The 26,554-nt window shown below is 37.9% G+C and overlaps 1 protein-coding gene across 3 annotated transcripts in view; it reads right to left on the bottom strand.

Annotated features, from left to right (window-relative positions):
• Positions 1-7,655: 7,655 nt before the first annotated feature.
• The window catches only part of LOC119891888 (spermatid perinuclear RNA-binding protein-like), an 81,007-nt gene continuing 62,108 nt past the window's right edge, over positions 7,656-26,554 (bottom strand). The window contains exons 12-18 of one of the 3 annotated variants that reach the window (XM_038703856.1): positions 22,145-22,353; positions 19,192-19,341; positions 17,540-17,674; positions 16,240-16,383; positions 16,032-16,155; positions 15,274-15,324; positions 7,656-12,140 (exon numbers count right to left, since the gene is read on the bottom strand). In XM_038703856.1, the coding sequence (XP_038559784.1) occupies positions 12,052-12,140; positions 15,274-15,324; positions 16,032-16,155; positions 16,240-16,383; positions 17,540-17,674; positions 19,192-19,341; positions 22,145-22,353 (902 nt within the window). In that variant the 3' untranslated portion in view covers positions 7,656-12,051. Of the gene's footprint in view, positions 12,141-13,251; positions 15,160-15,273; positions 15,325-16,031; positions 16,156-16,239; positions 16,384-17,539; positions 17,675-19,191; positions 19,342-22,144; positions 22,354-26,554 lie in introns of those variants that run through there. The other 2 variants (XM_038703857.1, XM_038703858.1) reach the window with 2 other exon arrangements.

Here is a 26,554-nt window from a genome sequence, read left to right as displayed (position 1 = left end):
CTATAAAGCCACTGCATCAAGACTTAAGTCTAGTAGAATGGTTGCTCAATGTAAGTTTGCTACTAGTTCCTGTCTGATAAAGTTGCAGTTATTGAGCATTTTTTCCAGTGTTTCTAAACCAAGCCACTATCCGCCAGTGAATGTAAAATGTACTGCTGGTTTCTGTGTGATAGAGTGTAGCATATTGTATCTAGCCACGGCAAACACGGTCTAATAAACCCTGCTTTGTGTGCCCTTTTCTACACACACACACACACGCACACACACACTCCAGCTGTGCTCCCCGGATTCTGGGTGAGGGCAGAAAGAGTGTATCCGCCATTTTGGTCCGGGCCTGCTCGCCATTTTGGCCACATGACTACTCATGTGGCCACGTCTGCCATTTTCCTTGCTCTTCCCCCTTTTTCCATGGTCTCTCTCACACACACACACATCTGTACACACTTCACCTCACCATGTCTGCTGATCGTTATATGCTTTTGTCTATTGTTTTATTTTATTTTTCACTTAGATTAGATGATAGTGAGTTATTGGCTGAAGCTGTTGATCTTTGATCTATGCTATGGTGAATAAATCCTATTGTCATTTGAAGGAGTCGCTGCCTGTGGTTATTTGTGTACAGTATTGTAGGAACAGCTGGTTGTCATGGCCAGTGTATGGACCCACCTTTCACTGTCCCTCCCTATTTATGCAATAATGTTTTAATATTGCCTATATAAATCAAATTAATAATTCCAAGGGTGGTGCTCTGTAATTATTAATTTGATTTATATATTTTCAATAATATGAATATCTTTATTAAGATTTCTGAAATATCTTGGATATTTAGCTAATAACCAAACCTGTCCTTACCTTGATCCCCAACTATTATTCAGTATGTCTAAAATACAGATGACTCATTTTACTTAAAACTGTTACCGCTTGATCTTTTTATCTTTATTTAACTTCTATGCTCTTTTTTGTCATTTTTGAAATTCATCCTTGAGTAACAGTGGGAGTGGAGCTGAAGTCTGCAGAGTTAAATAGACATTGCATTAATATTTCAGACTGCATCCAGAGAGGAAACGGAGGCTTCAGTTCTGGGTTGAAAAGTGTGAAATATATTTTTAATGTGGTTAATTTTGTCTCTCCACAGACTTTCTTCCACTGACTGCATTTATTCCCCAGTAACGAGACATACTAGCATATAACCAGCAGTTCATTTCAAAATCATCTTTTTCTCCTCCAGTTCTGTACTGTTGCTGCATATCTCCACCCACAAACAAAAGCTTATTCAAATCTGCTTTATGTCAATCACAATGATACTTCTGTGTTTAAATACTTTTTATTCAGTAGTATTAGCCTGGCTCTACACCTCTGAATACTGCCCACATCCCCAGTGTTTTCAGTGATGGAAGTGGAAGTGCATTGGCAGTTTAGTTTAATTAACAGGTTACAAAAGTATGTCCAAAGAGATGGATATTTAGCAATAAGCAACCGCGACTTTGGCTGCAAGTACAGAGGTGTCCAAAAAATATAAGAAAAGTAGCAAATCTTCACATTTGAGAAGCTGGAAGCAGCAAATGTTTGGACATGTCTGAAATGATAAATTGATTTTCAAAACAGTAATAGAATAGTTTTCTGTTGAAGAAGTGATTAATCAGCTCTAACCACTCAGATAAATGCTGTACTGCAACAAATGAACACAACTCAAATGTCTGTGATACAGCGGGAAATTGATCAGTAAACAGGAGTTTTAAAATAGTGTTTTCTCCACAGTCAGTCATTTGATTAGAATTTGATTATCCTGCCTGAAACATGTTGCCATCCAGAGTGATTATTTGTGTTACAAATATTTCCACTCTTTTGCATTTGACGGCTTCCCTCCTTTTTTCTTTCTGTTATCTCTGGCTCGTTTAGGAAATCCTTCATTTTTGAATCAACACAAACAATATAATGAATGTTTTCTCAGTCTGGTTGAATTTGGGACCGGCTGGAATGATTAACCTCCAGATGCTTCACTACGATAAAGCCCAGTGTGGAGGAGAGAGACAGCACCTGTGTTATCGGTCTGTCTCATGATCTGCAGGTGCCAGGGGTGCTGTCTTGTCACCTCATTTGAATCCAAAATAGGTCATTTGTGTGATATTTATAGTTCTGCAATGGAAATTGTAGTGGGGTCTGCGAGGACAGTTATAAGATGAGAAACACTTATAATTCTAACTTTAAAAAATGAAAGCTCTTGGCATGTGCTTGGCCTGTGCAATGCACCTGACAAGGTTTTGACATGCCTTAAGAATCTCTGACAGTAGTGTTGTGATATTAATTGAATTGGCTTAAAAGACGATAATTAATTTATTTTTTCTGCTGTTATGAGGATAAGATACAGAAACAGTTCGTGGAATTTTCTTGAACAGACATACAGATCATTTCAGAGGTAGATGCACTCACTTTAAAAAAGAAAAAGGCCCAACTGTTCTGCAGACAATGTACACATTTATTTGTCCTTGAATTGAACAAAAAAAAATGACATCAAAACATGGATTAGCCTAAACTTCCTCAACCTAAAGAGACCAGACAGAGGTCAAAGTGTTTGGACATCCTGAACTGCTTGATGTAGGTACTCTTGGCCCTTTAGCTTCAAATAATCGCTCAGCTGTGAGGAGTCTTGGTGTCTTTTTGGACAGTGCGTTTAAATTTGAGAAACAGATTTCCTCCACTGTTAGATCTTGCTTTTTCCAGTTGAGAACTATAACTACTATAACTATATATTAAAGCCATTATAACTTCCCATCTTGACTATTGTCACTCTTTATTTATGGGCTCAGACCACTCATCCATTCAATGCCTGCAGTTAGTCCAAAATGCTGCTGCCCGCCTCCTGACAGGATTGAAAAAGAGGGACCACATTACCCATGTGTTGCGCTCCCTCCACTGGCTTCCTGTTCTTTACTTAAGGGATTGGCGCTGCCTCGGGGAGCTTCTTCATGTCCTCCTCCTGGATGTAATGGACCAAAACCAGAGGCGATGGAGCCTTTTGTGTTGCTGCCCCTGACCTGTCGAACAACCTCCCAGCCCATATCAGTCCAGCCTCGCTGATCTCAACAGCAGGCGTTTAAATCACTTCAATCTCCTGATGTCTATATGTTGTAATTAACTACATCTTATTTGCCCACTGTCCTCTCCGCTGCTCAGAAAATAGTTGTTACTGCTCAGTTTATCTTTTTATATTTGTCTTTGCCATGACAGATGTTGAATGAGTTTATTTATTTATTTTTTTTGGTTGAACAAACCTCAGAGCTTCCTTGTGATGAACATGCAGAGCTGTTTGAGGCTGGCGGTTGAACACTCTGTACCTTTATGGAATGTGTGCAGTCTGAAGAGTTCACTGACTTACTGAGCCTCTGATCAAAAAACACGGCGTGTGATAACAGCCTGCGAGAAGTCAAATTTTTGTTGTGTTCATCCTCAGAGTTAGAAGAGACAAAGCGGCCAGTGTTCCTGCTGCTGCAGCTGTTCTTCGATCAGACAGACTGTCGGAGAGGTTTGCTGCCATCTAATGGTTTAATTTAACATCTGTTGAAATGAGGAAGAGATTCTAATCAAAGAATCAATTATGTTTCCTTCCTTCCTACTTCTGTCATCATGCCATTCATTCCTTTCAAACTTCCTTTTTGGTCTTTGATTTTCTTTTGATTTGTTCATCTTTCCCTTTTCCTTCCCTCCTTTCTTTCTTCCTCCTTTGTTTTTTTCTTTGCTCTGTTCCTTCACGGTGCCTTCCTACCTTTAGCTCCACTTCTCCTTTAATTCTTTCTTCCGTCTGTCTTCCTTTCTACAATAGTTTATTTAATTCTTCCTCCTTTGCTTCCCTCTGTTTCTAAATTCACTCACTTATTGTTCTTCTTCTCTCACGTCTGTATTCTTTTTTTTGCAATGTTTTCTTTCTTATGTATTATCATCCTTTATCTTAAACTTTTACTTGATCACACCTCCAGTAAAAAGAAGGGAAAAAGAAGGTATAGAAGTAGTAGAGGAGGAGAAGGAGGACAGATAGATTTTGATGCAAATGAGGAAGTAGGAAAGGAAATGAGCAGGTGTTCAGTAGCTGGGACAAGGGGGGGTGAAAGGCTCTGAGGAGGTAGGGAAACAAAAAAGTGTTGAACTGTCATATTGTACAGCAGTCTCTGGTATTGTACAAGTTTACCACTTTTTTTGCCTTTTATAAATGAATGAATGGTTTATTTCGGTTTACATTATAACGTACAAAGAATGACAATTTGTGTGAATATTCAGTTTACTAAAATCTTATACATGCTTACACCAATCCATTCACACAAAACTCACAACATTAACAACCGAAAAAGGAATATGCTGAAGCCTAAGGCATATTTTTGCCTATCCTACACCTATTTAGCCTCTGTAAGGGTAGGCTGTCTTTGTCCGAGGTCACTGGTGCTGTTACACAATACTGTTAACTTGATAACCTGGATATCAGCAGTCTAAACAAAAGCATCACTGCTGATATCAGCTTTCAAGAAAACCATGATCCTGTCAGAAAAAATGCTGAGCGTGCACAGCGAGTGTCCTCAACTCAGAGGAACCTCCACCAGCAGAGTGCGCTGTGTTCACACAGATTACAGCTCCCATCAGCTTGTCAGACCCTGTGTTTGTGGATTTGTTGAAGCTCAGATGGAAAGAAACATGAGAGGATCCTGCAGAGAGAGAACAATCCTGTCTAAAACCTCTGAACAGCCTCTGTGATATCTGTTTTTAGGCCCTGAGAACCTTTAAAGTTTTAGCCTGCAATATGTTATGCTCAATAGTGTCCACATTTTCAACATGACCAACCTGCTGCTACCTGCACAACATCAATTACTGCTCCAGTCTCCACTTATTTAAAAAGTCTTTATCATGTGTTTTCACAGCTGCTTTTCACTGAGTCTGCAAAGTCTTTTAACTTCCACTAAAGTATAAAGGTACCAACTAGTTCCTGATTAGTTCCTTTGTAACTACTGTACTACTCTATACTACTAGTAGAGTATTATAAGATATCAGGTCACAAACATACTATGTAAGTATGTAAGTTCAACATAAAACAGTGAACATTGTCCTTTTCCTATTGTAAAAAAGTCACTAAGCCTATAAAAATTCTAAATAAAATTAAGAAATATTTTAACAAGCCATATTTTACAGTTATGACTTCTGCAGCAGCTTGTTGTTTCTCAGAACACAAAATTTGATATAGCCTATACTGTAGGTCTATACATAAAATACATTTTAGAAAATAGGCGAAATAAGTATATGATGCAGTCATCACTTGAAATATCAAAAGGTTAAGATGAGATAAAATGACATAAAATATTTAAATGAAAATATTTAAATAAAAATCAGTGATACAGTGAAAAAGTGGATAAAGCTTGGAACATATTAATGACCAAAACTAATGTTATAAAGAAAAGGGGTACATGAAGGCAAGTAAGCAAATGTATACAATGAAATATCTAAAAACTTATAATCTAATATTAAGAAAAAGATATACTGTGCATACACTACTTTGTGATAACATGTATACCACCATAAAATAAGATTATTGGTAAACTATTATTACCTCTGCTAATAATGATATAGGCCTACCAATAATAGTCCAAAATATCATTTCCTTACGAATACAAATGCTAAATGTTAGTCTCCATAGTGTGATTGTCTTCCATCCTCTGAGATGATGTCAGAGGTGTTTGCATCGGCCTGAAAAGGTGTATAAACAAAAGTGCATCTACGCTGCAGTGCATTATGGTCCTGAGTGCTGATATAAGATGACAAACTGCCATCAGTGAGGGCGGCATGTGCCCACGTTGCGTAATCCAACACCTTCTGGCTTCTCTCTCACCGCTAAAAATACCAGCAGGATCTGAACCTCCATCTGATACTCGCTGTCGGCACTCGCAAAAAAAAAAAAAAAAAACCCACAAAACATCCGGACCACTGATATCATCGAACACAGAGGCTGTCTCACTTCTTTCCAAAAAACGAGAGATCAGCTCGAGCAGGGTCTTCAGAACAATGAAGGATCAAGAACATGTTCGAAATAAGACATTTGGAAACAGCTTGGAACAAAGAATTAGGCCTATATCTCTGCTTTCAGAGTTGTTTCTGTTTCTTTCTACCCAAGTTTGTCATGAAGGATCATGTCAGTTCATGTCTGCAGGCCTGGTGAAGTCTGATGCTGCCAAGCTGCAGGGTGGGGTTCTTGCATAGACTGTTTAAAAAAAGGGTTCTCGTGGGTCAGCAGCCGGACACTTTTAGGGGCTGAGGTATGATGGAGGTTTTAAGACTGCTGACTGCAGACAGTGGATGTAAACAGCAGTAATAACGCTCTGTGTGCACTGTCCAAATGTCCCTTTCTGCACCGTCACAAATAAGTGCGGATTTGTGTCAGATAAAACTTGAAAGATAAAACCTTTTAGGCTCACACAATGCTTCACAGGTTCACTTGATAATTTGAAACTGCTCTGACATAAAGCTAAGAACAAGACAGTTTCCCTCAGTTCCTGAAAAAGGTTCACTTTGAGAAGAAAATGGCAAAGCCTCTAGGGTCAGCATGGCTTGCTGTAAATTACAGAAAGGAACAAAAAAAGTGTCCCTCACTCAGTAACACAGTCATTTTGATGCTCAGTGGCTCCGTTTAAAAATCTTCTCTATATATGGGGGAGACAGTTTTTTGATATTTCTCTGTATCTCTGAGCTCTTTTAAGCCAGTGTGTTCACAATGTGAGACAAACTAGTAACATCTGTCCGCTATTAAATGGTGCAACTATTATGTCTGCGACATGGACAGAAAACACAAGGAGTAAAACGTTACACTTCACCCTATCGTCTCGGTTAGCTGCAACAGCTAATACATTAGCACACACAACTTGCATGAAAGATATCTACATGGACACACAATAAACATGATTTAAGTTTGATGTTTAACTACAAAGCAGGAAATGCTTTTACAAAAATACATATACATGTTTTTTTCCTTCCAAAATTGGCTGTCTGCCCTCCCCCCCATTTATTCTTTTCAATTCAGATTCAACACTTTGCCATCTCAACATAGTTGATAGGAATTTGGTTGGATGAGCTCACACAAAACGAACAAACAAGAACATCACATCACAGTAAGCACACTGAGACATTCCCATAGAGATGCTATCAGTGCCACAGTGCTGCTATATTATCTAACTTTGTATACAGTTACAGTACAGATCACACATCACTTTAGCACTTTAGCATGTTGGTCGTCCGTATTTATTTGATTGATCAGTTAAAATCTTCTTGATTACAGAGAGATTTACTCGGCGTGATAGGCTTCATCAGCATTCTGTGAACTCATGTGGCGAGGGCTTGAATGTAACGTTCATTTATATTTAAAAAGTCCCACACTGCAGCTTCAAGGTGGGCTATTTTTCACCCACCCCTTGTTCCTTTTGACCCAGGGTGTGTCAGCTGTTGAGCATTTACACTGTGATAGAAAGTTTTCAAATTAACCGCATTCAGGTGTTTTTAATGAAATTAATAGGAAATCAAGGTTTGTAGAGTTCTCCCAAAGATGAGGTTTTTCACCCAACAGTGACAATATGAGCAGCATGTGTGCAAAGTGATGTAAAAATGTAAAAAAAATAAGAAAAAGAATATTCAGGCCAAACAAATCACTGTTTATTTAATAGAAATAAACATTCCAGTCATGAACCAACAGGGAAAAAACATCAACACTTTGACTGATGGAGTGTTTTATTTTGATCTGCTGTGTGATGCTACTGGCAAGAACAATAAACTGGATGTTACCCGGACAATAAGTGGTACTGATTTTGATCCAGTGGAAAATTAAAATGTGTCAAGTGTGTTTTTAGTCTCCTGTGTTGTAATGTTCAAACCGCTGTACGTGTCATGTAGGTGAGATTCGGGGAACATCAGTGGGATACTGGAGACCAAATAAGCTTCCTGCAGTTAGTCTTCCTACACATTTGTTTCTCATTAAGTGCAACAGCTTTTCATATAAACAGCTGGTTTTCGTGGTCGTGGTTTGGGCTGTTATTTTATTCTCGCAGTGTGTAATCAGGCGTTACTTTCACTCTTTTTGTTCGCTCAGATGTAATTAGCTTTGCAGCAGCCGAGTGTGACAGGAGGAACACTCGCTCTGATGAAGACAAGGTTAGAAACAAACATTACACACACATTTCTCAATGTTTTTTATGCCTCTTCTATTCTATTTTGCACACTCTTGCACATTTTTACACGGCAAATCAGAAAATTATTTCTGATTTCACCCAATGAAGACAAGAATCCTGGTTGTGTTGCCAGAACCAAACTTAAAGCCATACAAATCAGAAAACTGCTGGAGCTGTACAGAACTATTAGTATGGAAGTTCAGAAAAGACAAAAACTACTGAGCGAGACCAAAACAGCAGTTAAGAAGCTGAAAAGTGTAATAGCAGATTTAAAGACAGAATAGGTTTGGAGAAAGAGTGACGACAGGGTGAATGTAATCAAACTGCCAGATGAGTTGCGTCTTTGGATTTAAGGAAGCAGTAGTGTCCTTTGCTCTCAGTTAAGGTGAGGAGATGTGATATTGATATGATGGATGGTACAAATGTTCATATTATCAGGCAAATAAAACGGTTGTCTAATTGCAGATTTAGTAAATGTTGAAAAATAATATCCAATATATTCAAAAATCTGGGCTTCATTGCCCTGAACATGGACCTGATGTGAGGCGTCCATATAGTTCGCCTTTTCATGCATTTCCATGTTATTAAGCACCGCATCAGATATGTCAGAGCGTTCAGTAAAATCCAAGACACATAATGCAGATTACAACTTAAACTGTACGTAAAAATTGGAAACTATGGTAATTATGGTAACTCCCCTGTACCGTACAGTACCGTGTGATAATAAAAATATTTGTCTATTGTTGGATATTTTTCCGAGGCGGTTATTTAATATCTCTGGTTGACATAGTGGTGATTCGGCCTAGCTACTTAATGGCAATTTTGGATTAACATGATTTCTGAAGAATGCCCAGTGGTGGAATGTAACTATGTACATTTAGTATTTCCATTTTATGCTACTTTATACTTCTACTCCACTACATTTATTTGACAGATTTAGTTACAAGTTACATTGTGGATTTAGATTATTAATGCAAAATCAGCTAACAAAATTATGTATTATTATAGGTCAAGCTACCCAGCAGTATATGAAGTAATTTAAATAAGCTCCAGTTGCAATAACTAAATGATGAACACATACTTTTATTTTGGGTATTTTAAGTATAGTTTGATACTAATACTTTCTATTCTAAAATCTGAGTACTTCTTCCACCACTGGTAATACTTGAGTTCATTAGGTATCTAATTTACAGGATTTGATAAAAACATTCCCATTTGGTTAATTTTTCTAGAAACAATTCTCAATTGAATTTATTATACAGAACACTTATGATCAATGTGATATAAAATTACATAGCGATGGAAGGTATTATTGATAACGCCTGCCTCTATTCTGTTTTGGAAACTGATCATCACTCACATGCAAACAGTCAGGCTACTTCCCATCATGCTCCATCACATTCGTCATTGGTGTCCTGTTGATGCCTCTTTAGCACTTTCATGTCATTAAATTCATCTCATTTGTCTGCTGATAAGTATCTAAACTCAGCACAAAACTCATCAAAGCATCTATCTTTGTGCGCTCTACATGGAGATAAATCACGGCACAAATCAGTGCTGTACGTTTTGTCATGAATGAACTTCCATACTTCAGAGGCCAGGACTGTTTTTACAACTTAAGAAATTAAAGAGTCCTTGTTATTACTCTCATGTACATTTTTTAAGCCACATCTAGAAGCTCGTGGACAACATTTAGACCTTAAAATCATAAAAGAAAACAAAAAAAGCACACTATACACTTAAACCTCAGTGAGGCCTTTTGACCTTAGTGATTTCTGGCCCTGGTAATCTTCTTCAGCAACATTCATCAACACTTAAAGAGTACAGCACATTACATTAAAATATTTAAAATATCCACAGTGACATTCACATTCTGTCGAAGCACTGGGTCATCTACAGCAGAGAAGCTTTGTTGACAGATTGTGTCACATAATCAGATTAATTTTGCATTTCTGTGGTTTTATATGGTTTGAAGGTTCCTGAGTTGAATATTGCTTTAGACACTTGTGCTTTCCAGTCAGGCTGCAGCGAGGAATAATGCACCAAAAACATCTTAACATGTCATTTAATCTGGTACCGCTTCTTAAAACATTAACATTGCTTCAAATCAAATAATTTGTGTTGTACGGTGATGTGCTAATGGGACTGGCGCTCCCTTTATTCCAACAGTATCTAGTTTTCTTCAGTAACTTGGCGTTGAATTCTCTCGAGGAAAAGTTCCACAATTTTCTGAAAACAATGAAATCATTACACAAACCTATAAAAAGCTCTGTTCCACTAGCATCTGTTGCTCCATGTATTTTTATATATGGGGGGTTTCTATATAGCTGAAACATGATTCAGAGGTTTTCTGTCCAAGATAAAATGATTATCTTGTTGGCATTCAACTGAGTCTCACATTTATAATGACCATACTCTCAAAGCACCATGGGTACTGTAGTTCTTGAATGCTAACAAATTAAGCAAAAGCTAAACATCTTTAGTGCCATACAGAGATGTCCATCCCTTTTAATGTCGCTGGGTGTGTTAAACAATAGTGGCCAAATGAGCAAGACTTGACTTTGCACCCACATAATGAACTCCCTCCACTTGTCTGGTAAATAATTGGATTAGCCAAAGACAGACATTCATAACTGTCACAATTTCTCAATTGATTTTCTATAACATTTACTATTAGTGAAATATAAAATTACATATACAGTGATAAATGCTTTATTCCAGAAATATGATGAAAGTTATCATATTTGTTAATAACAACTTTCTAAAAACCCTGCACCTTTTCTTTGTGGATCATCCGAAACCATTTAAACCAGTGGTTCCCAACATTTTAGTCTTGAGAACCTTTAAAACGAAGAAAAGTCTATTTGTGATGCTCATCACTGGTTTAGTAGTCTGTAAAAGATAAACATAATTATGTGTAGAAATATTTTTATTCTGCTTTCACCCTGTGATCCCCTAAGATGTGTCCTGAGACCTCTTGTGAGGGCCCCTGCCCCTGGGTTGGGAACCATCGATTTAAACCAAAAACCCAACAGATGTGTCACAGCAGCAGAATGTCCAGATCAGATGTCAAACTCCAACTTAAGAGCTGAATAGGAGGAGAATAAATGATTAAAACCAGGTCCAAATGTGTGTGAAATTTATCTTGGTGGTTCAAAATGGAAAATGACTACTTAGTCTACTACATGTAATCTTGTTTAAATAGGGATTATATACCATTAACATACCAATACAGTGTTAGCAGTTATTAGACAGCTTGTAAAATGTATTTAACTCTTAATATTTATAGATAGCATATCTGAGAGGGTTTTAAATACAAAGCTACTTCAGTCACTATTTACATTGAGAGATATATTATAAATATGTTTCCTTACCCGTTGTTGGGTTTTACATATTCAAACATATTAACATGTTTTCATATATATATATATATGTTCAAAACTCACATACAGCCATATATACAGATAGTAAATATCGTATTTACATAGAATACTTGACATTGTTGTGATCTGTTTTGAATCCAGCAACTCATGTCAAGTCGCTTGGAACACGTTGACATTCCCGAAGGCAGAAGAAGTATTGCTTTGTGTTTTATTGACATTCTCTGAACGAGCTGGGTCAAACAAAGTCTGAGCTGCGGCCTCTTCTTCACTAAAACCCAACTTGGACTTGACAGATTGTTGCCCGAGGTGTTTTCTCCTCCATATTGCTTTCAATATTGCTGCTGTGTCTCGTGCGGAAGGAGAAACCTGGGGGAGCAGTGTTGCAGTAATTGAGAGGCGCTGACAGGGTTTAATAAGGGTGAGGGATTAAACAGGAGGTCGAGGCTGTTGTGGAGTATGGTCTCGGTACATCGGCGGGGTCAGAAAAGATCCTGGGGGCCCAGGTGGATGATGATAGGCGTGGCTATGGTCTGCGGCTGGTAATAGGCACTGTCGATGTACAGGCCGCCTACACACAGGAGACATGACAACCGGGGTTAACAGGAACAGAAATATTCAATCTCTAAATGCTTCAACCGCGTGATCACTGAAGATTTGCTACATTTAGCAGATTACATACTCATACTAAACATTTCTAGTAGCTCCCAGGATTCTTCAAGGCCAGGGGAAATAAGTAAATTCAATGCAGCCTGTCACAATTATTGATCCCTCTCAATGACCACAAAGTTGTTTCTCTCATAAAAAAAGTCTCACAGCTGAATTCTGGCAATTTGTGTTCAAATTTGCAAAGCCGTTGGAACAAACTGCTAATAGGAGCTGCCTGTGTGTGAAACAGCCTGGTGAAGATTTAACTTGAAGGATAATTATAGTTTATTACAACCTCGGGTATTATATTCGTAATTTTGGCCATCATTTCTGTCAGTTGACTCTTTGCTATGCCCCGCCCCCTTAGTTACTGCTGCTACACCTGTCACCACATTGTTGTACAGTGATAATAATGGCCGCTACTGATTTTGCCATTGAAATAATAATAAGCTAATTAGCTAACATGGTGTATAACATGTTTGAAATTTCGTCTTTCTTAAGATGACAATCTTGTAAAGGGCAAATACATTTGGCTAAGCCGTTTCTTTTTTAAACCTGTCTGAACATCTGACTGCTTCTGTTTCTCAACGTCTACTGACGTCGTTGTACTCCCACATCTCAGCAATTATCCTAGTGTGTACAATGGCCAGAGCGTTTAAAATAAGATTCAAGTATAAATAATAAACTGGAATCATCCTTTAACAGCTTCTCAGTGCACACGTGCGGTAAAAGATAAGTGTTTTTATGTGTGGCTGAATTCACAGTCATGGATCAGGATTGAAGCTGTTTGACGTTTGAATGATACAACTGAGGAAGTGGAGAGCAGAAACAACGATGGATGACCTGCACTAACATAACTTTACATTCCACAAACAACAAACAGCTTGCGTACTGTAAAATACTAAACTATATGTATGTCAAATACTATATACTTTTAGAGGCAATATTCCTTTTTGAAAGTGAGGTGACAATCTTACCTGAATGTGTGGATAAAATGAGTTTAGATCATGATAAAACTACGAACCACAAGTTACTCAGCTGTTGACAAAAATATCCATTTATTTAAACAGAATATAACCTACAAACAGGTCAAAATAAAATCTCTCTCTGAAAAGAAAGTATTTTAACTCAACACAACATGGCTCAACAGCTCAAACACTAAACGGCAACTGTAAACTTGGACATTCGATATCCAAACAAAAGGAAAAGAAAGGTTCGTCAGTGCAACCGATTATTGTAAACCTGTTTTTTTATCTCCACAGAAACTTTAAATATCTAATATAACAGAGAAATTAAAATACAAAATAATGTTCACATTCATAAGTGACTATTAAAGTAAGAGTTCATGTTTTGATAAAGAAGCTCTCTGAGTAATTACATTTTTCAGTCTATATGTTATCTGTTTTCTATCTACGTATCTACTTTGTTTCCTACGGTGGATGTTTCTTTAGTTCATATTTATTAAGTTCCCTACATTGGATATTTAGTAGTTAGTGCATGTTTCCTAGTTCCCTATAGTGACAGTGTATTTCTTTACTTCCCTACAGGGACTGGTTTTAGTTTGCTGGGGTGGATGTTGAGTTAGTTCCCATACAGTGGATGTTTAGCTACAACATTCTTTATTTAGTGGTCTGTGTATGGTAGGTGTTTCTTTAGTTCCCAACAAAGTATGTTAAGGCCTTTACAATGGATATTTTAGTTGCCTACGTTTAGCTCCCTATAGTGGCTGTTAATTTAGTTTGGTATTGTGGATGTTGAGTCAGTTCTGTGACACAGGAAGTTTAGTTCCCTACACTGAATATTTAGTTAGTCATTGTATGGAACTTAAAATAATATTCTAGTATAATATGTAACAAACAAAACAAAATTGATGTCAACTGTAAGGAATTAAATATCCTGTGGTGGAGTTAAAGAAACAGTCCACCACAGGATATTTAATTCCTTACAGTTGATATCAATTTTGTTTTGTTTGGTTCTATTAGTATTAATTTAGTGTCCGACATTGATAGTTTGAATATTCAGCTGTTTATTTTGTTGGTTCATCATTGTAATTCATAAACCAGTGCCATAACGAGTGACTTCCTGTGAGGTGAGGCTCCTAAAAGGGGTTTGGCCTTGAATATCTAGTAGTTGGGTTTTTCAGTTAGTTCCCTGTTTATTCAGTTAGTTTGTCTTTGTGGATATTTAGTTTAAGGAACTATCATGTTGGGAACTAAAACAAAAACCAGCCACAGTAGTAGAACTGTGCAAGTTTCCAACAGAGGATGTTTGGTTGTTAGCTCCCTACATTTAGTTTGCTTACTTTGACATGGTGTATGTTGATTTATTTCCTAACAAGAGATACTTAATAGTCTGTGTTGGATTTTTTTTAGTTCTCTTGAGTGGCTAGTTATTTTTTTTAGGTCCTTTTAATGACAGATTTTTCAGTTCACGTATTTCAGTGTATGACTGGTGTTTCCTATGGTGGGTGGTTAATCTGTTTCCTCTAGTAGATTTTCATTTAGTACCCTACATCCCTGCAGTGAAATATTTACCTGACCAGTCTTTCACACACTGCAGCTCACTAAATGCTGAACTCAGTTTTTCATTGCATAATGGTTTGATGATCAAAACAGCTTATTTGTCACTCTTTGTTCACACACCGAGTAATGACACTGTCACACAATCTGGCTGACAACTTCATGGTGTGATGATGTTTGAGGGTTCTGGTCAAAAGTTTGTGGATTCCAGTGCCTGGTTTTAGGTTTCTAAGCTTCCGTTGTGAACACACAGAAAAAGTCAGGATATAATACAACAAGTATATAACAAGTGACTTCCTGTGAGGTGAGGTGAGGTGAGGTGAGGTGAGGGAGGGTCCTAATAGGGGTAGAGGTGGGTGACGGGGTATGTTGTGGGAAATCTGATGACTGGGAAAACTACTGAGGGCATTCTGGAGGGAAAACCTGAAGAAGAGCAAAGAAAAAGAAAAAAAAGAACTCAAATGTTGGGTTGTAGTGATGACAAAATCAAATGGATTGATTATTAAATTTTGAACAGATACGAGTGGCCGTGTTTACCGTAGGGAGGGAGGGCGCCTGCAGGGCTGTAACCATAAGGAGCACCAAAACCTGTGAGGAAAATTAGAGAATGTATGATACAGTTTAATTACACAAACTCCTCCAGTTGAATGGGACGATCTACAGCTTTTTTAATTTGTACAACTCCACAGGAGATCTCCAAAACTCATCCAAACACTGTATTGTCTTATGATTGTCTATCACTATGTGTATTTTAAGATTTCTTTCAGACAGTAAAACAACATATTCAGATGATGAACCCTAGAGAAGCCCTGCACTCTCTGGGCATCACTCATAATGACCTCTACATAAATGCAAACAAACATCTTATAAATAGAAATATTTTTTTTGTCCTAAAGAACAATTTCAATTAGATTAACAATTATTTTCATTAGTGTACTGATTTATTAAGAATCAGTTACTTTGTAAAATGCTCATAGTAAGTTCCCGGAGGATGACTGGTTTGGTGTTTTTGCTTGATAAATGTCAATCAATGAACAATAAACCATCAAATGTTAATCCTCTCAAAGAATTAGCATTATTAAAAATTAAAACCTATTCCTTTAAACACTTAATTGCCAAAAAATAAGCCACAATGTTTATATTCTGAAATATAACTGGTTCTTTCCCCCCAGTCTGTTGCTTATAAATCATGTAGAACACACACAAAAAACAGGCTTTATCAAACTTGTACTTTCCTGATGTGAAATTGCAGAGCTGCTGTGTGAGGTGTGTTAGGTGGTTTGTCATAGACACACCTGGGGGGATGTATCCATGTGTGGGTGGGGTGCTGATGTATGGGGCTCTGGGGATGACGGGAACTCGTGGAGGTCTGGCAGCGAGAGCCGGGAGGGTCAGCACCGAGGCTATGGGTCGCTTTAGCTACATAAACACACATGCAGTACACATCAGCACTGTACGTGACGCAGTAAAATATTAGGCGGACTGCAGCAGCACTTTACTCACAGGAGGGTTGTTGGGCCGTTTCTTCTTGTTGCTCGTAGATTTGGAGCCAGAGAACAGGCTGTTCAGGGCGGCTAGTGCTGCGCTGGCTTTAGCTACTTTCTTATTGGGACCCGTCCCCCGAAAAACCTGCTTGTCCACCTCCACCTGTCACAACAGAGAGAAGAAGGTGTCCTCTGCAAATCCCTCACCAAAGCAAATTCCATGCATGAGTAAAAACTACTTGGCAATAAAACTGTTTCAGATTGTGATGAAGTTTGTATAAAATCTAATGCTTGTTGCTCAGTGGGGCTGAAACGAGTAGTTGAATAATAGAATTAGAGCTAAAACTAATAATCAATTAGCTGATTGACAGAAACATTTAACGAAAACAATTTGACAATCAGTTAACTTTGACATTTTTAAAGCAAAAACATTGTCTGGTTCCAGCTTCTCGTCAGTTTAGCAGCAGTAGCTCAGTCTGTGGGGACTTGGCTCAGGAACAAATTTCCCCTTAGGGGATCAATAAAGTAAAAGAAAATAAATAATGAATATCTGCTGTATTTCTTTATCTTATGTGACAGTAATTCAATTCAATTAAATTTTGTTTATATAGCACCAATTCACAACAACAATTATATTATAGCGCTTTTCATGTAGAGCAGGTCTAGACCATCAGGTATATTTGACATCATCTTGTGCTTTAGAAAACTATGTTGGTTTCCCTTAATCTGAATGAACTTGGAGTTCAAATATGATACAGAAATGAACTAAAATAAAATATATTTAACTACCACTTTAATGGCAAAATGTATATTTTCTGATGATAAAATATTTTTGTGAATGACGCTATTTTAGTGGCGTCGATAATGCTAATAATTAAATCTCACAAACACTCTCCTCTTCATGAACAGGCTGAAAAAAATGATTTATGACAGACTTGTGCAGTTTGGTGAATCTGACTTAAAACATACATACATACTCATACGAGCAAAACTCTGCAACAGAGAAATAATTCTCAAAGGAAACAGGAACCTGGTGCCTAATCTTTTTAATGCATTTAGGCTGGAAACATTTTATTTGTACAAACTATGTGTAACAAATAAATGTTCAGTGTGATTCAGACTCATTTCACAGGATAAAATCAGTTTCCTGTCTTTGTGGCATTTTGAGATGTGTGAAAATGTATTGATATGCAGGAAGTGCCAAACATCAAACGTTCCCACGTTCCCTCATCAATTCCTAATAAGACTCTCTGAAAGGAAGACAGGAAATCTATGAAAGGGAGTAGCGTGGGTTTGTGTGTGTGTGTGTGTTTTCGTACCTCTATGATGAAGCGTTTGTCATAGCTGCTGCCGCTCTCTGATATCAGCTCGTATTTGAGGCCCCGGCGTTTCTCATTCAGCTCCATCACTGGGTTTTTCCCTCCCGCCGTCAGAATCGGACCTGGAGCTCTGGACTACACAGAGAGAGAGAGTGAGAGAGAGTGAGAGTCAGTAACGCAGGCCTTACATCTGTTATATATTCCAAGATGTACTAAAGTGCTCGTTTCCCCAAAGTTAAAACAAGATTTCCTTTAAGTCCTGTCAAATTATGCAACATGAAGAGTATGTGTGCACAGAAACAGACTGAATAATAATTTTGAACGCAGCCTAACAATCTGAAAGAATGTGATTTACTGACAATACAGCCAAAAACCAAAATCACTATCGTTTCACTTCAATAGCAAAATGTATCAAAAAAATCCAAACAATATTATTTTTAACGACCAACAAATTCAAGTCTGCGTTTACAGTAAAGCCCAACTGATAACTGACAGAGATGTGTAGTGAGCGGGACATTTTACAGTGTAAAAATGTACTTAGACGAAACATAAATGACTTATAGGCCAACATGTTGAATGATACTAGTATATCTGTGATAAGCTAATAATATCAACCAGTCAGGCTCGGATTTATAGTCTATCATGTAAGAAAACAAATCTTTATTATTAATGCTCATCCTTTCAGAAGCTCCTTTGCTTCTTTATGTTGTCATGTTTCGTATTAGCTGTTCTTTGACCTGACTGTTTTTTTAAATATTTTTTTGGTAAAGCACTTTGTAACCTTGTTTTGAAAAATGCTAAATTAAACATGTTTAATATTATTATTAGTATTGTAGATTTTAACATGGAGACGAGACGAGGAAGAAGGTCTATAAAGTGACTTGCCTCCAGTTTCAGCTTCATCACACTGGATCCAAGTTTGTTTTAGAATCAGTTTTCAAATGATTTTAATCACCTATGAGGCAGAGGTTCCTCACCCGAGGTTATAGAGACAGCTGCAAATGAGTAAAAAATATAGAACACAATTCTGCAGGACTATTTGTTAGATATTAATCTGTTCTCTTCTTGTTAACAACTAAAACGTTTGACCTCATCAGGCCTCTTAAAATGTTTCAAATAAAATCAAAGAGAAAAGCACATGTTTTGTATTAAATTATATTTTTATTTAGGTGTTTTAGTTATTTGTTACTGTCTATCAGTATTCTTTTTACTCTGTTAAACACTTTATGAAGTGCTCTAAATATACAGATTATTATTACTATTTTTTAACTAAACATACCAAGATGAGATTATGCTGTCTTATATACAGCAAACATAATTTCCCAAAAGAATATTGAGTGATTCCTGCTGGTAAAGCCTCAGAAACAGGACAAGTGCATTCAACCTGTGTGGGAACAAGTGTTGATCGCTCAAAACAAACAAAAACCTCTACTTAAACAGAGGTAGATGACTTTATTTGACACTTGTTGTTTGTTTCGGCAGGACAACACTTGAAATTATTCTAAATTTTAAATTAACCTCACTGAAGTGTTATTGTGATAAATCTCCATCACAAGTACACTGACATTTCACAAAAGGCCACTGTCCAGCTACTCCTCACGTGTACGTGTTAATAATCCCAGTGTTTTACTCTGTGTGTGCGTGCGCCCCACCTCCTGTGTGTCTGTGGAGGAGGTGATGGAGGTGGAGCTGGAGCTGGTGGACATCCTGTCGTTCTTGCCTTCGCCATCTGACTTCTCGTCGGCGCTCAGCGAGTCCACGTCGGCCTCGCTGCCGAGCACGTAGCCCAGAGCCTGCAGCGCCTGAGGAGGGAACAACACGTCCGGCGCAGGACGACAAAACACAGCGTTCAGAAAACATCAGTAAACATTTTAAAAGTCTGGTCTCTACTGCATTCAGACAACCACCTCATTAGAAAAACAACCAGTAAATTCTCTAATTCCCTGACCGTGCCTGAACTCACCACAGACGGGAAAATGAATCACATTCCCGTCATCTATGACTGAGCTGTCCTTGAGCAAGGCACTCAACCACCCAACAGCTGCTACAGAGAGGCTACAAAGCGGCCATCAGCAACAACAACAACACAAAGACTGGCTGTACTGAAGTGCAGATCTGAAGTGTGAAAGAGTAGCTGAATGAATAAATGTGTGTGAAGAAGAGAAAAGTGTGAGCAGTCAAACTTAACAAGTTCAACAAAAGCTTTGTCACAAAAACAACAATCTCTGTTCTCTCATCGATTTAAAAGAGTTCTCGGACATACCACTATGTTGCAAGAGACTTCTGTATTTTTTGCCTGTAAGTCTAAAGGTTTTGAAAACACAGAGATTCAGTGTTCATATCAATGTATGAATGTGTGTCAGCCTTGGTAATGCTAGGGAGTAAATAAGCAAATTTTCATGTATTTAGTCATGGGTACTGGTTTTTCTTAATTCCATTTGTTATGTTCTAAATTATGGCACTACAATTCCCATCATGCTTTGGGTGATACAAATGTGAAGTGTAATGCTGTCATGGAGTCAGTAGCTAGCTGAGTCCTAATTCCATATCGCATCCTTATAGAAATTGTACTACTTAGTAATCACTGTAGTACATGGTTTTGGTTTTAGAAGTTAGTGTACAAACAAAGAACATACTTGTGTTTTACACAAAATTAGTTTTTTTTTTTTTCCAGATGTGAGTCACGCCTCCAGTTCCCTTGTGCATGGCATTAAACATAAAACAGTAATAAAATATACTCAAACAAGACCTAGAGTCTGTAGACAGGCTAGTAGCTCTGTGAGGCTGCATTCAGGTGCAGCAATGCTTTGAGTGAAATGCTCACAATGACAATCCTAACATGCTGACGTTTAGCAGGTATAGTGTTTACCATACTGAGCAACCATCTTAATTTAATGTGTTGGCCTGTTAAAATTTGCTTATTAGCACTAAACAACAAGTATAGCTACCGTCGTCAATACATTTTATTTAAAACCCCAAATGCCAATCTCATGGTGATGCTGGACGTGATGTCACAGCGATTCATCCTCTGGGGAACGCCAAGGAACAAAATTTCACACCAATGCGATAGTTGCTGAGATACTTCAGTCAGGACCAAAGTGATCGGAAACCGACATCTCTAGAGCCGCTAGTGAGGCTAAAAGTCATTCTGTGGACTGATTTTAAAACTGCTGTATGGACATCAATGTCCCACAATGCAATGCACAAATTAAATGGAGGAGCACATTCAGATAAATTGTGACTGGTGGCGAAACAGCTCCAGAAAGAACAAATAAACAAAACAAGATCAAATGTTGCTTTCTGCTTTCTAATAGCAGTTTGATGACTAACGTAATATAATATATATAATATAAAACAGGAAACTATACTGATTTCTTGTGTACTAATGGTGAAAGCAGCATACTCTAAAGATTCGTTTATACACACTGTGTACAGTTAGTATGTACTGTGGTGTGGAATTGGGTCACAGCTTTTGAGTTAGCTATACTGTCTACCTAACTCGTTTATAATTTGGTGAATCAGCACCCTGAAGAATCATGCTGCATTACCTACTACCACATGCCCATTTACACAAAGTCCGGTCTGAAGGTTGACAAGTTTTCAACAAATATCTCCTTCTGGCTTCTCAAGTTGAACGTCATTCTCTCCATTACATGAATAAATATTGTACACCAGGTCAACCCGATCATCAACACATTTCTTAGTTGGTGATTTCCTACAAGCCACTGATATATCAACAAATATTTATTATTCTTCCTTCATTCAGGTTTCTCAAAACTAAAACTTATTTTGGTTACAGGGACGGTTTCTAGGATGAATTTTAGTCCACAGAGAGACAAACTCCAGAATATATGGAAATGATTTGCGTATTTGCTCCCACCAGATCTCCAGCAGTCAGTCTGATCTGAATAAGACTTCTTTTGGGTGGAGGAGTAGAATAACAATCTTTCAGCTAAATTCATTCCATGAAGGAGAGCTGGTTGTTTCTCACTGACCATTAACTCCTCCTCATCTGTTTCTCATTTTTGCTGTAACACTGAATATATTTTCTTCATTAAGTTGGTGAAGGCTTAAGTATAGTTTCATCAAAACAACCTTTTGATAAGTTCCCTCCTCCTAATCTCGTATAAATATCTTTTTATATAAACTATAATCCCTTTTTCTACTGTTACACTTACAGTAAATTTGATTCAGCAAACTGAATTAAGCTCCTGGAAACTCCTTGTTGTGTTTTGGCTTCCGAGAGTACAATATATGCCGTGAGCCCACTGGAGGTCCAATCTGCAAATCTTTTGTCATGCTTACTACAGCAGGTGTAAATCCTGGGTCATCTGCAAACCATTTTAAAAACTTCCACTGCCTCTCTCAAATGTAACTGATTCCTTCCACATCTGAAGTGACCTAATAACTCATGTGTTAGTGTTATCTAGGAGCTGAGTGACAGTAAGTTGCGCTCATTTAGATGCGAATGTGTCTGGGAGATAACAAACATCTACATTTTAATCTATATTTGTTTTTTGCTTCTATCCTGAAGATGATAAACTACAACTCCCAGATCTCAAAGATTTTTTTAAGTTTCATGTAACAGTTTGAACTTAAATATACCTTGAGGGCTACTTGGAGCTTGGCGGTTCTCTTAGAGTTCCCGGTCGCCTGGTAGGTGGTTCCCTGGATGTCCACAGACATAGTGAAGACTGGAGCGTGCACCGGGCCGGACTGGGACAGCATGCGGTACTGAAGGCCTGGGTGGATCTGATTTAGACGCATCAGAGCGTTCATGGGGTGGTTTGGATCCATCATCCTCCAGTCCAGGACTGAAGGAGGAGAGAGATGCACACATTAGCTGGGTGCTTTTAAGTCCGTATGTGAGAAAGAGTCAACGTTCGTATTTTATGGACAGATTAAAAATCCAACAACTGCTTTAGAAACACAAAGAACTGTGTGATTGTACTGTGATGACCATTTCTCTTCATTGGTTCATAGTACAAACTCAAAGATTAGATATATATATATATTCTTTTGGCGCTGGTGATTGTCCTTTGGCACTCGCTAAAACCGCTTTGGGGGGGGGGGGGATGATAGCAATAATGCAGGACACAACTTTAAGTCAAGAATTTCTTTTCAAATTTTAGCTGCTTAACTACATATCATGTGTACTTTATATTTCTGCTGACCATTTTTAAATGCATGAGTGTTACATGTTCAGATATACATTTATACATATTTCTACAGTTCCAGGTGGGCAATGATGTCCATTAATTCCTGTACAGTATGAACACCAATGACCACACTCTTGTGTACTTCAATGATTTCCACAGAAGGGAAAATATATCAAGCGAAGGTGAAGTTAGACAGAGAAGCAACAAATTACATATAAGATGGGCAAATTTTAGAATTTTTTCATGAAGCATTTTTTGCATTTGCGCAACAGTACTGCAGGTAAAAGTGAAAGGAAGCATACACTTCATGTTCTCGATAATGTTATTTCAAAACAATTATGTTCAACGATTTGTTACTAATTACCTCAAAAGTGTTTGCAATGAACACTAAAAATGAAATTGGTTCATGATGGAGGCCTAAAACTAAAAATTTGACAATCACTGTTTGAGAGGGTTAAACCAAAACAACCAACATCCGTCCGCATTCATTGTGATTTCGTCTGACTTGATGTTCACTGTGATCGATTTTACAACCCGAGCAAGTTTCAAGAATATGCTAATAGATTTTGATATTAAGGAAATAAATGCTGCCGGGAACAGTAAAAAAAAAATGTACTCAAGTTTCTAACAACAGTTTATATTACAGCTTAATGCTTTGCTGCTATGACATCGGTAGTAAATTGGATAAAACATGCAAAAGCTTTGGTATGGTCCTTTAAATTGTATTATGATGCAAAAAGCATCACAGCATTTAATGTTAAAAAACTTCTCAACATGTAAAAGAATCTGCAGACAAACTCAATTTCAGAGCGAAGAAAACATTAACAATCTCAAAATACGTGCTGAACTTGTCAATCCTCCAAAATAAGTAGTAAGTAATATGTGAGTGCTGACTTCACTCATCAGTACAGAACCAGGAGCCTCGGAAGCCATTTCATTCGCCGAGCTCCCTCACTGTTAATAACCAAGTGATGGGACTGTGAGAACACTGCCCGCGGTGTTACACTGACGCCACTTCACACCTCCACACTGACAAGAGATGAGGAGAGCTCTCTGCTTCCCCACGGCTCCTGAGCAGTAATATCTCACAAATAAATTGAAAATGAAACCGTGACACTTGGTGACATCGATTATAAAAGAACTGCTGACTGTCTCCATAATAAATGCTTGAAAGTTTGACTTTGCTTTCAAGATACAAAAGATTAGCTTTACTTTGTTGAGTCTGTAAACACTTTGGAATAACAGATGAGCTGAATTGAAATGAGACCTAAGAGCTGCAAACAGCCCTAACCTTCGATATTACTGTGTGTTTAGAAATAGAACTTCATAAACTTCATTTCTGCTTTTCCCACTTTCAAGTCAGAGAGGTCAGATGTTCTATAAGGCTTCTGGTGTGAAGTTAGATGTTAATGGGCACCAGACTTGACCGCTGCTCTTTCTGAAGGTTTTACAGGTTTAAGATACCTCTGTTTTTGCAGGTCTGATTATATAAGAGGAAATCGACATAACGGCTCCGACCAGCAACAGCAGGTCGTTCTAAAAATGTTACTGTTGCAAAATCCTGTAATAATGTCTGTCTCTAAACTGCACAAAGCTCCTTAATATTTACCAGCCTTAAAACTGATGTTTTACACTGAAAGAAGCCAAAGGGATGGCCGAAAGTATGTGGACAGGCCTCTGCGCAGTCAGCTCCATAAGGAAGAGGTTTCTCCATCAGGTTTCTGTAGGAAAGTTTTTGTTTCTTTGGAATGGTTGCATTTAAGAGATTTACTTCTGCTGTAATCTCCAAATACATTTCATAAAATGTTGGACAAACTGAAAACGTTTAACATATTTGAAACAAAGCAGCTTCTGAAATTATGAACACTCACAGAAAACAAACTGTGGATTTCTAGTTGTCTGGAAAAATATATATATGTACAGTGCATGTATGTTTGTATATACGTTAGAGCTGCACAATTAATTGAATATTGATCGCTATTACGATTTTAGCTTCCCACAATTAAATGAACATGATCGATATCGCCGTTTAAAATGTGTGCTCCGCTCATGGAAAACTCTGCTGCACATCAAATCAAGCGCTTCCTAAACTTACAGCCAAGGTGCCGATTTGGCTGCGTGTGCACCCTCCTGCTGCTACAGTCCAGAGTAGACAGCGAAACTGGTTGCTACTTCCTCCCCCTACCTACTTCCACTCTGTTTGTGCGTTCATGCAGAGGGTCGGCCACATTGAGTGCCATCCGAAACCAATGAGGGTGGAGTGGTAGTGGGTTGTTAAACCCTCCAATGCCGAGTGAGCATGGATACCGGCTTGCTGAAGGACAGCCTTTGCTGCACGATGGGGGACCTTTCTTTAAAAGTTGAATTCTATGAGACTTTGCCGGTTAACATGTAGGATTCTTATATTCCAAAACTACACTAACATTTCATATCACCATTCACAGGTTAACAACGTAGCCCAAAGGATTACTATACAAAGGATTGTGTTTAATAAAAAATGCTACGACAATACAACTGTTGTTTTTATTGAATTGTATTCATCTCATCGTATTCAGCCAAAACAAAATAGCCTAATGTTACATTAACAGTCAACAGAACATGGCACAACTAGATACACAGGGGGATCATGTAAAGGCATTAATGAAAAATAGTCTTTATATATAATGAATAAGTCTTTATACATTAACGGTTTTAAGTTCTTATAATGCTTCAATATAATGTTTGATTTATTTAGAAATGTAGTATTTGTGAATGTAATATTTTTATAGGCTATTAGATAAAGCGGTTCAAATATCTAGACTTTTCTTTGACAGTGAATATCAATCTTTTCATAAAAGAATATAATATTTCTTTATTTCGTAAATATCTAAAGGTGTAGTCTTAAAGAAATATTTGAAATCGAACCAAAATAATTTGGTTCATAAACAGACACAAAATAAATAACAAATGCTTTCAGTTTCCTTTTCCTCATCATCAAACCTGAATCTTAATACAACCGTTTATTTGATACAAGTATTATAGCAATGAGTGCAGCGGTGACATCAGATCCTATTTATGCTGGGGAGAGGATAGTTAGTCTGAAAGTTGGCGGCTGTATTTAAACCCTACGCAGGTTAGGGAGCTCGATTTGGCTGTGAGGCTGACTCTGACCAGAGTAGAGTTCACTCTGCGACGGAGTGGAAGTGGCGAGGGTCTAGTTTCGGTAAGTCTGCATGTGCTTGGGAGTATTAGTATCAGTATCAGTATCAGACGCAGCATGTCCCAGGAGTGTGCCAGATGCAGCTCCCGGCTCCACTCTATTTCTGACGGATTTTTGACGGAAGACGCGTCAAGCTGCACATAGCTGGGCAGGAAGTCATACAGAACAACATAGAGAATCTAGTCAATTTTAATAATCAACAATCAATAGAAGAAGCACAAGAAGCATAACTACCAGATCAACAAAATTTGAACATGTCAACAAAATCAGGCAGGCAAACGCTCTGATTCTGAAATGTTCCCTGTGGGAGATGCAGCCTCGCAGACAACAAACTAATTTGGGTCGCAGAGAGCCGTTGCAGTGTGTCTGAGACGCTTCCAGTCGAAGTTAACGCTGTGCAGACAAAACCGTGGCGCAGCAGTAGCCGGACTTAGTGGACTACGGGTAAAAGTGTTATTTATATTTTGCTTGTAGGAGATGATACACTTTAAGGATCAGTCTAATTTTAAGTGCAAAGATTTGTACATTAGCAGAAATGCAGCACGTCATGGACGTGAGAACAGTTGCCCATTACTTTTAAATTTTTTATTTTAAAGTACAATAAAAATATGTTGTCGCTAAAATTAATGAATAATCGTGATAAATAATTGTGATCTC

This window comes from Micropterus salmoides, unplaced genomic scaffold (assembly GCF_014851395.1).
Source record: "Micropterus salmoides isolate LMB-PRFRI ecotype aquatic unplaced genomic scaffold, ASM1485139v1 Ms_hic_scaffold_7, whole genome shotgun sequence".
Taxonomy (NCBI): domain Eukaryota; kingdom Metazoa; phylum Chordata; class Actinopteri; order Centrarchiformes; family Centrarchidae; genus Micropterus; species Micropterus salmoides.
Note: the sequence above shows the minus strand (reverse complement) of the source record. Positions and strands in the feature narration are given on the sequence as shown.